The following is a 12,472-nucleotide window of genomic DNA, read 5'->3' as shown; positions in this document are numbered from 1 at the left end:
CACGCGCACACACAAACACACACACGCACCAGCGTCCCGCCCAGGCGAGCACGGTCATGTCTGGAGCTTGCCGCAGTAGGCGAGAGGGGGCACAGGTCACGTAGGGACATATGCAGAGCATGCACGGATGCACCGAGACACACACACACACACACACACACACACAGACACACACACACACAGACACACACACAGACACACACACACACACACACACACACACACACACACACACACACACACACACACACACACACACACCACGCAAATGTTTATTTTGTTATGTGCTCTGTAAAATGCAAGCTTTATGCATTTTCAAGAGAAGGCTCTCCCATCCTGTGCTATAGGGAGAGACCACCATTGAGCTGTACTGTTTCTCTCAAATACAGTGATTTTTTATGTTTTATAGTGAGTTGTATTCTTTGTGGAATATTTCATGGCAATAAGATTTAAGACTTTAAATGGATATCTTATCTGTTTATTCATTATTTAAATATATCCAACAAATACATAGTACATACATAATACAAATATTTCTGTATTTTCTGGAGTGCTGGGCACCGAGTGCCGCGCTGCGAGCTTGTAGATCTGCTATTTTTGAAAAAGTTGTGAAAATGTGTGCAAATCTTTGTGTATGTATTTTTAAAGCGAACGTTTGTAACTCAAATTTTGCTTCTGGGGGGTCCCTGGAACTAAATATTTTGAGATGGGCGTCCGTGGCCAAATAAATATCAGTTTGGGGGTCCTTCACATGAAATGGTTTGAGAACCACTGACATAGTGTCTCTCAAGAACAGACTAACTGAGCTCCAGTTAAGTGAAAAGGACCTTTTCTTTGACGATGGCTGGCCAGATTGCTGACATAGAAACATATAGGTTTTTCAAAAAACCTTAGAAGGATTCAAAAGACACTTATAGAATCGGGTCAAAATTCAAATTTTCACAATTTTTCAAAAATAGTAGATCTACAAGCTCGCAGCGCGGCACTCAGTGCCGCGCTGTGAGCTTGTATATCTGCTATTTTTCAATAGTTAAAGCATAAAATAATGATACACATTATAGTGTACCCGTTCTGAATGGGTTAAGTGATTAGCCAGAGAGCAAGGTAATGTACTGGCCAGTGCTACTGGAGGACATGCAATCCAAAACTATGAAAATGATGTTGCTATGTAAATTAAGCCAGCAAGCACGGTCAGGACCTGGACCAATCAGTGACGTCTCGATTGGGGCCAGATCAAGTCAAACCATGACTAGAGAGATCTGGCTTAGAATATCACCTGATTTCAACCAACATAAATCTTGTCCACGAAAACGGACGTCCTGTATTAATCAGAGAGGGTCCGATCGAGGCCAGATAAATATCATAACTAGTCAAATATGTCCCAGAATATAGCCTCACGTGCTCATATTTCAACTAACATTACAAACAACAACAATAATCCTGTCAAACTAAAAATTCCATATGACGTCCTGGTAATGATGTCAAGATCATCCCCATATGGGCTGTGATCTGGCCTAGTTCTAAACGTCACGGGGGTCACCGGAGGACGGTATCATAAAGTCATCATGACGTCATTTGGCTTGCAGGGAAGATGAAGATTAAGATAAGAGAAAGACTGTGTGCCGAGCTGCTGATATACTTTACAATACAAAATAAGTATATCTATCTATGAATTTCCAAAGGCATTTTCAACATCTTTGTGTTTTTCACTCTGGTGTCCCAGAAATGTGCATTTTGGAGATAAATCACTTCACAGTACACGATGGAGAGTAACTTTGGGCCATTTTTGCTATGCGTTTCCAGTGTGTTTTCAGAATCTGTCAATCTGGGCTCCCAAATATGGTACACAAACTTCCTGGTTTGGCTCCGAGGCTGAGAAAGGGGGTTTAACAACACCTGGTTTAGACCACAGTGCTGAGGGGTCTCCTTCCAGGCACTGGGGGCATGTAGTACCTCAGGCACTTCCAGAAATGTCCATTAGAGGGCAGTCTGGTGCAGCTTTGGTTCCCAGAAGAGGCTGTGTTCCATTGTAGCGCTCCTTGTTGCTTCCTGATGTAGCGTAGTGATGCTGAATGGCCACTGTAATCCAGGGGACCATCTGTTAATAAAACAGAACAGCACAGGATACACAGTACAAGATTAGAACAAAACAAAACAAAACAAAACATAACTGATTAAAAGAGAATGGAATAAAACAGAATAGATTATTAGTCTGACAGCAAGTGATTAAGCAAACTGTATATACACCTATATGTTACAACCCCGGCTTACATGACCGGCTTAGTTTTATCCAGCATTTAACTTGTTCCAGAAATGGACCACCCTTATTAAAACATGTGTAACCTTTAGACCAGTGGTATGGTGTGCTAGTTAAAGCAGACACAAGTCCAGGTGTGCCTTGGGATTGCAATAAATAAAATAAAATATTCAAAGAAGTTCTAAATTATGTTTGTACATTATCCAAATTCTATACCCTAAAAAATAATGTAGATATACCACTTTCAACTTGCCACAAAATGTTTGACATTCTACTTTTCTTTTGCTTTTCCACTCATTTTCTACCCATTTTAGTTGTTGCCTATTATTCCCCAATGTGTACCATGGTCCCTACCGTTTCCAACCCCCTCAGTGTGATCTGGTGGAGGGTGTGCAGACTGACATGCCCCCTCTGATACACTTGAGCCACCAGCCACATCCCGTCCGCAATAACACTGTGTGCCAATTGTGTTTATCAGGGCGGCCGGCAAAGCCAGCGGCACTGCTAACAGAAAATTCAACGGTCGGCACATGTTTTACCTCTATGCCAGGTTTTCCCAGAGTGGGTGACGTGGCACCCTAGGGTGCTGTGATACCAGTCAAGGGGTGCCACGGAATAATTGGATAACATTTGGAATCAAATATCACTACATCAATGTCACTTCTTCTTCTTCTTCTTTCTTTTTAATAAGGCATTTGCCTAGAAGGACCTTTTGGATGCCCTTTGTGCTTTTAACCCTTTTTTGGTGACCAAATGTGCTTTTAAATCTTCCATGAGATGTGTTTAATAGGTGCATTGTTCTTATTTTAAGGATTTAACAGTTTTTACCATGTTAGTCCTTTTTTATTAATCTTTTGTTGGCTCTGTTTTGCTTTTGCTTAGTTTTTTTGCCATTTTAATGTGGCACTTTGAGATTTGTTTCAAATATAAAGTGCGTTACAAATAAAATGTATTATTATTATTACTTCACTATGCTTAGTAAAACAGACCTGATTTGCACTGTACTTACTTTTTCAATCTACGGTCAACTCTCTTCACCAAAAATAGCAGATCTACAAGCCCACAATGCGTCACAAGTCACAACATGACGCGTTGTGGGCTTGTAGATCGGCTATTTTTGGTGAACCTTTCCCACAGAATAGGGATGCTGGGGTTCAAGAGGTTAAACGTCAAGTATAACGTTATTTTCAGTCAGTTCTGATGGAAACGGATATTTCTCCAATAGGATGTACGATTCTAAAAATTAACAGGTTAATACAGGGTTGCCGTGGATGAAAAGCTTATTTACAGGGGTGCCCTGAGTCAAAAAAGTTTGAAAACCCCTGCTCTATGCCACATGGGGGCTCCCTCAAATTCCACTGTACTTCTGATTTACATTAGACATCAGTGTCCATTCTCACCCATTTCCACCAGGATTACACGAGGGTCATTTTGCATCAAGGCGTCATGCAGGCCTATCTTCTGCTCGTAGCTTTCGTGGTTTTGGCTTTGCTTCAGCGGCAACACTTCTTCCATGCCAGCGTTTTTGGAAGACTGAACATCTGCAGACATGATGATGATCAGTCTGCGACATCCGCGAACCGACGCCGCTATCACATCATGTATCGCTGCAAGGAATGAAACACACCTGTCACTATTATTGTCCCCGTTTTTACTGTAACATGGCCGGATGGTGGCAAGCAGGCAGAAATGTGCGTATTGAGATCTGGCTATGGAAAAGTAGCCTAATCCTCTGTCCTCTATGCTTCTTTCTATATATAGTATTATACCAAAGTTTTTAATATATGAAGATAGTGCAACCTCATTGGATCCACTAGAGTGCGACATGCTACACAAAGCCTACAAATATCCTCCTAAGTGGGCTGACAGCAAATCTGGCAAACGTCCTGTTTACTGGCGCTAGATCCCACAAGAGTGTGTTGCTGGGACAGATAAAGGGCAATAATAAAGTTGATTTTCTCCTTTTTTGTGTCGCTGAAAAAAGCCATTTTAGTATGACAATTCTGTTAAGATTATGTGGCTTGTGACTATCGGGCCCAATATTTAATTCAGTGACCATGGAGCTAAATAATAGTTCAGAAGCTGTGTTCACGTTAGCTCTCTCATGAATAAGACTCCAAACATGCTTCCGCCTCCTAAAAAGTTATCCACCTACGTCACACAATACGGAAAGTAAACCGGAATAGCCACCTCTTGCTATCCCCTCTTGGATTATACAACAGATACATAACAGTCAGTGTGTAAGCTTGTCTATATTCCAAGTAACAGGAACGCATTTGAAGAGAATATCTTACAATGTTCAACTTAAAATTGTAATTGTTTAATTTTGACATAATTACATTACATAAACTCAGTGTCTTATAAAGGTGCACTGCACACTGTCTCTGACCTTCTCCTGGACAGTCATCCCGTCCTCTGATGTAGAGGCGGTAGCCATGTTGTTTCTCCAGCACCTCAGGAAGAACATGCAGGGCAAAGGTCGCCGTCCCAGACGAACTCACATCATCACCATGGAGATAGCTCACATATGCATCATACTCTTTACCGTCCGGAACTAGAGAGGAGAGGAGATTGTTGTTACTTGCGCAAACAGAGCGTGCAAGTACTGCGATCGGCTGGGTATATACTGTATGTATGTCGGTGTCCTCTCTTGTTTAAGACTGTAGCCCAATCAGGGACCAGCATATCTTGTAACGTCATCATTAACATGTATTCCTGGTGATGCCAGTGGTGAGCGCACCTCATGACGTCTCTACTTCGATCCCAAAGAGGATTTAGACTAGCAGTTGTACCAGGTAGTCTCAGCATTTAGAACAGCAGTTGTACTAGACATTAGTCACCTCATGACGTCTCCAAAGAGGATTTAGACTAGCAGTTGTACCAGGTAGTGTTTTTTTGGAAGCGGTGATGCCTACACCTCATGGCGCGCTCTGCTTGCGCAGAAGTAGGCCATATATGGCCTGCTTGTGTCCAAGACGACAAGCGGTTGTTTCATCTTATGCAGTGTCGAAGACATGGGGGAAGACAACCAACAATGCCCGACATGAAGACAAGCATGTTAGAATCAAATCGTCTAGTTGGATCACTTTGTGTGACAGCTTTCTTTATAGGTTTGATTGCACTCGAGATAAGCTCAGTGATGTTGACCAATCAGAGAGCCGTACACTCTACATCAATGGTTCTCAACCTGAGGGTTGGATCCCCCAGGGGGGTCCCCAGATGATTAACTTAATGTGCAACCTTGTTTTCTCACTCAACAGTAAACAAACCAACATAAAGTTTAAGTGTATAGAGGGTATCTGCACATTTCTAAAGTGACAATTTAAGGACTTGTTAATAGCTCTAAAATGACAAATTAAACATTAGCCAAATTGTCAAATATTAGAGGCAGAAGTTATGAAAATAGCTGATCTACATGCTCACAACGCCTCGCATTGTGAGCATGTAGATCTGCTATTTTCACAATAGAACCGTGTTATACAAAATGGAATGCCTCAACAAGCATGGGGGGTTAAAATATGATTTTTCGGGGGGCGTGGCCTGAAATGTAGAGTCTACATAATGGAACATAAAAAGACTAAACCTTGCGGATGTAAAAAAAAAAAAAAAGAAAAGTGTTGTCCCTCCATAGTTGGAGTTATCAGCATGACATCAGAGATCCACAGGTAACCTGTTATAGACCCCATGAATTTTACGATACTCACTTTGTTGATGAGGACACAGCTTCCTGTAGGCCAAGACCAGATCCACCCTGAAGAAGTAGCCAGACAGCAGAAGCACGACAACAAGGCCGAAGGCCAGGCCGACACCCACACAGGTGTGCAGTTCAGTGTGGTCCGCTAGTAAAGCATGAATGAATGGTGAGATAAAAAAGACAGTCTGTCAGAATGGGCTGCAAACAGCACAAGACGACGACAAGCGATGCTTGATCAACGAATCGATGAATCACTTAAGCCCTATTTTATTTTATTTTAAAAATAGTTAAAATAGTGAATCTAAAAGCTCAAGATGTGGTGTGGTGTTATTTTTCTTATCTTTGAATAAATATTTCATTTATTTTTCTTTTCTTTTCTTATCTTTTTTTTATTTCATCTATAATGCTGTGCCCAAAATAGGGATACCAGGTTGAATGTGGTTAAACTGGTGTAGCTCCATTGGACTTCATAGTACATTTATGCTGTATTTAAAACAGGGGAAACATTTTCTTTTCTTTCCTCCCGAGGTCGATTACTTTTTATAAAATCGGTTAAAATAAGTTTGATTAATAAGTGGCAGTTCAGAGTAAAGTCCTTTATGTGCTGCAGATTCGAGTGTTCTGCCATATAAACAGTGCTTCTCCTCCTGCAGAAATACTCGCTTGAAACTTTAATACAAGAGCAGAATGAGAAACCCCATTAATACCTTTCTGAAGCCACAGCCAGCCCTCAGCCTGGTTTGTGGGGTTCCTGACAATGCAGCGAATGGACACGTTGAGGAGTTCAGGGATGACTTCAGAGATTTTCAGTGTAGACACGCCATACACACCCTCACCCTCGTGGATGCTAAGAGTAAGTTCACCATATAGCAATCAATCACCAATTCAATCAAGCAAGAAAACGGTCAATCGACTGACCAGGCACTCATAGACATCAAAGTGCCCTCTCCAGACTTTGAATGCAGCATTTACTATGGTGAAAGAAATGCAAATGCAAACTCTCCTGAACTTGAATGCAGCATCTTATGTTGAAAGAATTGCCCTCTCTGTGTAGAAATTCATGCCGTACGCCACATCATTGACTTGATTATGCTTAGTTCAGTGTGGTATCAAGCACCGAAAATAGCAGACCTCCAAGCTCACAAGGCTGCGACGCGCTGTGAGCTTGGAGGTCTGCTATTTTCGAGATTTTCACCAAAGTGCCATTTTAGCAATTTCAGCCCCTGCATTCCCTGCACGTCCCTGCAACTGACCATTATGCACATGATTGCCATTTTGCTCTTATGTCATATTCATACTTTTACCCAAAGTGCTTATAGTAGGACGTTATGATATTAAAGGAAACTGGAAGAGAACTCACTAGACAAAGGGCCCAGTACTCAATAGACCATGGACTCTTGGGTGGTCATCAATGTGAGGGACATCAACCATCCAGTCCATGAAATTCTCCTCATGCTCACTCAAACCCAAATGGGCCTTACATCTTAACTCAGCACTGGAACCTGTCAAATGATTACAGTAAGTACAGTAATGTGGCAGGCACTTTACATTCCTTTATATCATAGTATCACCTATTGTGTATACATGTAACAACAAATACCAATATAGATATAGCGAAGTGTTTCTCAAACTTATACATTTCAAGGTCTCCCCTTAACTCTGACAGTGTACAGATGGAACCAAAGAGACGCGTTAGGGTCCATTTGGTTCCATTTGTACACTGTCAACGCAACAACATTTTGCTGTTTTCTCTAGAGACCGTTGTCGTCCCATTGTTGTCTGAACGTGGCCTCAGACCCCCCTGAAGGAACCCACAGAGTCCCTAGAATCCACTTTGAGAAACACTATAGAGGTTTTCTTTTGCTAGAAAAATGCACAGAGCTCTGCAAGGCTGGGTTGCCCTACCAAGGGCTATGTGAGTCGTGGAGTGCAGCCAAGGCTGACTTCCTCCAAGAAGCTGCATGGGGAAAATAGAATTTGTACGACAAAACAGTGCACCCTTTTGCGTTTGTGCCGCCCCTATCGGCAGAAGTAAAATCGCTTTTAGTGGTGCACAGTCTGCACACTTTCAACATGCGATTGCAATTTGGATATGATTGGATTTTGCGCCCCCACAGGTTTTTGATGCAAAAGTCTGTATCCAGGCCTGCCTGGGAGTCTGCACCTGAACAACCTATTGGTTTTTGGAGCCGTGGGCAGAGCCCATGGTCTCCCTCTGAGTGGCTTTGTGTGTCCTGTCTCACCAGTGAGAAATGTCCCGTTGAGTTCGAACAGTACCTTTTATGACCACACATGTTAAGGGAGGGGCGCTGTTTTCAGGCCAGGCACAGTCACCAGTGAGAAATGTCCCGTTGAGTTCGAACAGTACCTTTTATGACCACACATGTTAAGGGAGGGGCGCTGTTTTTGATTGATTGAATGATTATTTTATTAGTCAAAAACTGAGAAAGTACAAGTATAGTCAATACAATTGAAATGTAGTATAGTACAAGTACAGTTAAACACCCTGCCTAAAAATCTCAAATAAGACCTTTTACGTTGGAAGCCCTCAGTATTTAATTCATGGACATAATAAATAGCAAGCAAAGAAAACATTCAATAATATCGCATTTATAAAAACACTATGTACAGGGGAATGGTCAGTTCAATGGGAGTTGGAATGGTCAGACAACTCAGACGCCCTCTAAAGCAAGGGGCAGAGCAGACTGTTATTTCTAAGGAGGCTTGGGTCCCCTGGTGTGTGCAACAGGATGCTGCAGATGTTCTATGAGTCTGTCCTTTCTTTGTGCAGGTAGCCATGAAGATATACAACGACGCACACAATGGTCGCTTTGCTGGGATAATAGACTTAGGTCTAACACCAGTAAACCTTCACTCTGATCTTCTTGCACTGTATAGTAGTAGGCTAATATCATCAGTGGATTCTATTCCCCAGTAACACAGTGCAAAAAGGGGGTAAAAGATTATTGTCTACTCTAATTAGAAATTAATTACAAAATAAATTCTACTTACCTAGTTCAACCAGCCTTGTGTCGTTGTTAGGATACAACAGTCTGGGTGGAAAAATAACACCAGTTCCTGACAGAATCAAACAGAGAGTAAAGCAGAAGAGAAGAAAAATAAATGTATAATCTACAACAAATAAAGTATGTGTCATGGGACATACTCTCTAACCATTCTAATGAAACGTACTATTATGAATGTGGAGCTGGATGCTGCGTGCGGAGGTGTGGGTTTGTCCATCCAAGGTGATGTTAATTAGACAGGTGTAGACCCCATCATCGTCTTTCGAGGCTCCATAGAGCCTGAGTCCGCCCTCCATGTCGACTTCAACAGTCTTTCCATCCCGTTCCAGTGGCCTGCAGTCCTACAGTAGACACGTACAGAACGATGGCATTGAAGTAATTGCAAAACTGTTTCAACGATGTTGTGTGTGTGTGTTCATTAAGTGTGTATGTCCTTCCGCTCCTCCTTTCTCCATTTCTTTACAAATAATTTTGTAAGTGGCAGAGTTATTAGCTGTGCAGCTACCTTGAGCCAGCGTACGTGGGTTGTGTTCTTTTTCAGTCTAAGAATGTCCATCTGCTTGCAGGGCAGATCATCTGTGGTTCCCTGTTTGAATTCTCTGCGCTCAGCTGGATCAGGACACTGTCCACTAGTCACAGACACCATGAACTGCACCTCCCTTGCTCCTCTCTGGTTCCTGCAGACAAGGATATGCAGTTTAAACTCAACACTGATTAGGTGCGAATTAAAGTTTGGATATTATTTTTGTCATTGCTATAGGCTTATAGGGATTAACATTACATGTAAGAACAGAGCAGGTATAGTTGGTGTGAAACAGATTAGTCTTGCTATAGGCTACAGTAGTACCATGCTGACAAGTCACACAAGTTCATTTTGTAGTTGTAGGGCGGCAGTGGCTCAGGGGTAGAGTTGCCGTCTTAGAACACGGAGGGTTCCTGAAGGGTTCCCAGTTTGATCGCGGGCTCCCCCAGAGTTAGTGTTGAAGAGTCCTTGAGCAAGACTCTGAACCCCTAGTTGCTCCCGGTGAGCAGGTTGGTGCCTTGCATGGTTTCCACCACGATCGGTGTCTGAATTTGTGTGTGAATGGGTGAATGTAATACACAATCTCTGTAAAGCGCCTTGGATAAAGGCGCTATATAAATGCACCATTTACCATTTAGTTGTACCTTATTTCACATGTGTAAGTGCCATTATGAGAAGCATCCACGGGTAAAAACCACAGGTCTCCATTCCTGAGCTCCGTTCCAGAAGGGAGGCCCATGGTGTGGTTCTCCGCTCTGCTCCATGTAACATTGGAAAGACGACCCACGGTGCTCCCACACCTCAGCACATAGATGTGTCCAGCACTCACATAATGTGGCCTCCTGTGGCCTAGATGTGACAGTGCCAAAAAGAGATTTATCCTACTCCATTCAAAAGGAGATTGTGATCAATTGTCACAGTCAGACCAGGAGCTCCTTATCACGATTGAAACCAGAAAGAAAGTAAGACTGAATGACTCAGGTTGAAGTTGATAGACAGCACAGAGTTTAATTAGGGTTCAATGGGACACATTTGAACAAGTAGCCTGTAGGCTAGCTTATCCTTTTTAAATCTGTTTTATTCTGAGTTATTTGGCCTAATTCTGCTTGTTTTTATTTTTGTTTTAATATGGCTATTGTGTTATTATTGGTCATCCTTGACTATAGAAAGCACTTTAGGTCAATGGATTGTTTTTAAATGTGCTATGTATATTCATATATTTAATTTCATATTTTTTGTTGACAGCGTTTTTTTCTTCTTTTTTTTTTTGCGTAACAGTGAGAAGCATTTACCCAGGAGACCCTTTTTTCTGTCATTAGTTTTGTTAGGAAATAGTTAGCTGAGCTCTTACAGTATATGAACCTCTCCCTCTGCTATAGACCATATTCACCGAGCCATGTTTGCATTTTGCATTGAAAAAACAGGGGTGGCAACCACGGATATAAGCCTCTGAAGTCTGAAGTTCATTGGTGCGACTGGTAAAAAAGGACTGGTGGAAGTGCAGAAGTGTGGAAGGTACTCTGCCACTCAAAGTGACTACTGACCAATCACAGCGTGTCTTTTCGGGACTCACATTCAATTAAAAGCTTTATTGGCATGAGGAGACAAACATTTACATTACCAAAGCAAGTGCCTCTGGGAAAGAGGGAGTCCCGCATCTGATTGGCCTACCGAACGTCCCCTTCTGTGACGCATGCGTAAGCTTGCCCCAGAGCCAGAGGAGGCGTCTACCTTTCTATGGTGGCAACGGGGTGGCATTTCATTAACTTAATGGCAAGATGGCCGCCATGTGTATATGGTGTACCCTATAGCTCCGAGATGAGGTTCCACCCCGGCCCGTGGGCTGTCCATATCTGAAATCTCTGGTGAATGTTCGCCACTATACATGATTCTCACCTTTTTCGGCATATCGTATCCAAAAAGTAAAAAGTAAGTCCCCCTAATCTCAGATGTTTTACATTTTGCACATAAGGAAGGAAATTGAAACAAGCGTTTAAATCGGATATTTAGTCAGCCTGTGGCCAGTCAACCCCCCTGTGTTTTACAACTGTTTTTCTTTAAATATATTTTCTGCATAGTACTGTGTTTTATTTGTCTTGTCATTCAATGTTGAGTTGTAAAAAAAGGACCCCGATTGAAACAAACCCAAAAGGTTTCTTGATGTGTATCCTTTTAGTTGACCTTGTACTATGACACTGTACCTTTTCCTATGCAAACTTCTAATAAAGTCTTCAATCAATCAATTAATCAGTCAATCTGCATGCACATTACTGCTTCCATAAAATTGCATTGGCAAAACATGGCACATGCTGACTAAAACAGCAATTTAAACGCTTGTTTCAACCCATCGGTTAGATTTTCTTGGCCGCAAAATTCAATTTAAACATACGTACTTCTTGGATACAATGTGCGGAAAAGGAAAATAATCATGTATCGTGGGAAACCGGTATCCCGGAGCTATATAGGCCTACTGTAGAGGTGTGAGAGGTTCCAAATGGGGCTAGGAAATAGTATGAATTAGTAACTACCTTACAATAAAAAATGAAAAAGTGCTTAGTGCTTCGAGACAGTGAAATCAGGAAATGAAAGCAGCACGTCGATCAGGCTTTGAAGACAGTTGAAGCGTGCTCAGTCAGTGCTCAGTCTAAAGGTCAATTCCAGTGTTTGCTTGTGCAGAATGTGCATTGTGCACTGTAGGCTATGCATTCGAGATGGAAACTCCCTGGTCTCTTTAGAGAGGCCCCTGCAGCAGGGTTAGGGTTAGGGTGCCTGAACATAATATACTGTCATCAGTGTTTCTCACTCCCGTCAGAATCGAACTCCCTCAGGATTCTGACGGGACTGAGAAAATGACGCTACACCTGTCTACAACAGCTGTTATATTTCAAGACAGTGTGTGCGTGCGTGCGTGTGCCTGGCCTGCTCAACAGCGCCACTTAGTCACCCAGGCTGGTCACCAGCGGTATTGCCAT

General features: G+C 42.3%; 1 protein-coding gene across 1 annotated transcript in view; it reads right to left on the bottom strand.

Moving 5' to 3' along the window:
* Nucleotides 1–12,472, bottom strand: part of LOC308307480 (interleukin-1 receptor type 1-like) — a gene marked incomplete at both ends in the record, with an annotated part of 26,139 nt that extends 13,667 nt beyond the window's left edge. Inside the window, 10 exons of the mRNA XM_080752745.1 lie at nt 1,954–2,098; nt 3,658–3,864; nt 4,647–4,811; nt 5,962–6,096; nt 6,659–6,798; nt 7,857–7,908; nt 9,144–9,318; nt 9,483–9,654; nt 10,145–10,349; nt 12,445–12,472. Coding sequence (XP_080608871.1) covers nt 1,954–2,098; nt 3,658–3,864; nt 4,647–4,811; nt 5,962–6,096; nt 6,659–6,798; nt 7,857–7,908; nt 9,144–9,318; nt 9,483–9,654; nt 10,145–10,349; nt 12,445–12,472 — 1,424 coding nt within the window. The remainder of the gene's footprint in view (nt 1–1,953; nt 2,099–3,657; nt 3,865–4,646; nt 4,812–5,961; nt 6,097–6,658; nt 6,799–7,856; nt 7,909–9,143; nt 9,319–9,482; nt 9,655–10,144; nt 10,350–12,444) is intronic.

Source organism: Nannobrachium achirus, assembly GCF_963921795.1.
Source record: "Nannobrachium achirus genome assembly, chromosome: 22".
In the NCBI taxonomy this organism is placed as follows: Eukaryota; Metazoa; Chordata; class Actinopteri; order Myctophiformes; family Myctophidae; genus Nannobrachium; species Nannobrachium achirus.
The sequence above is the reverse complement of the archived record's forward strand: the minus strand, read 5'-3'. Positions and strand labels throughout refer to the sequence as shown.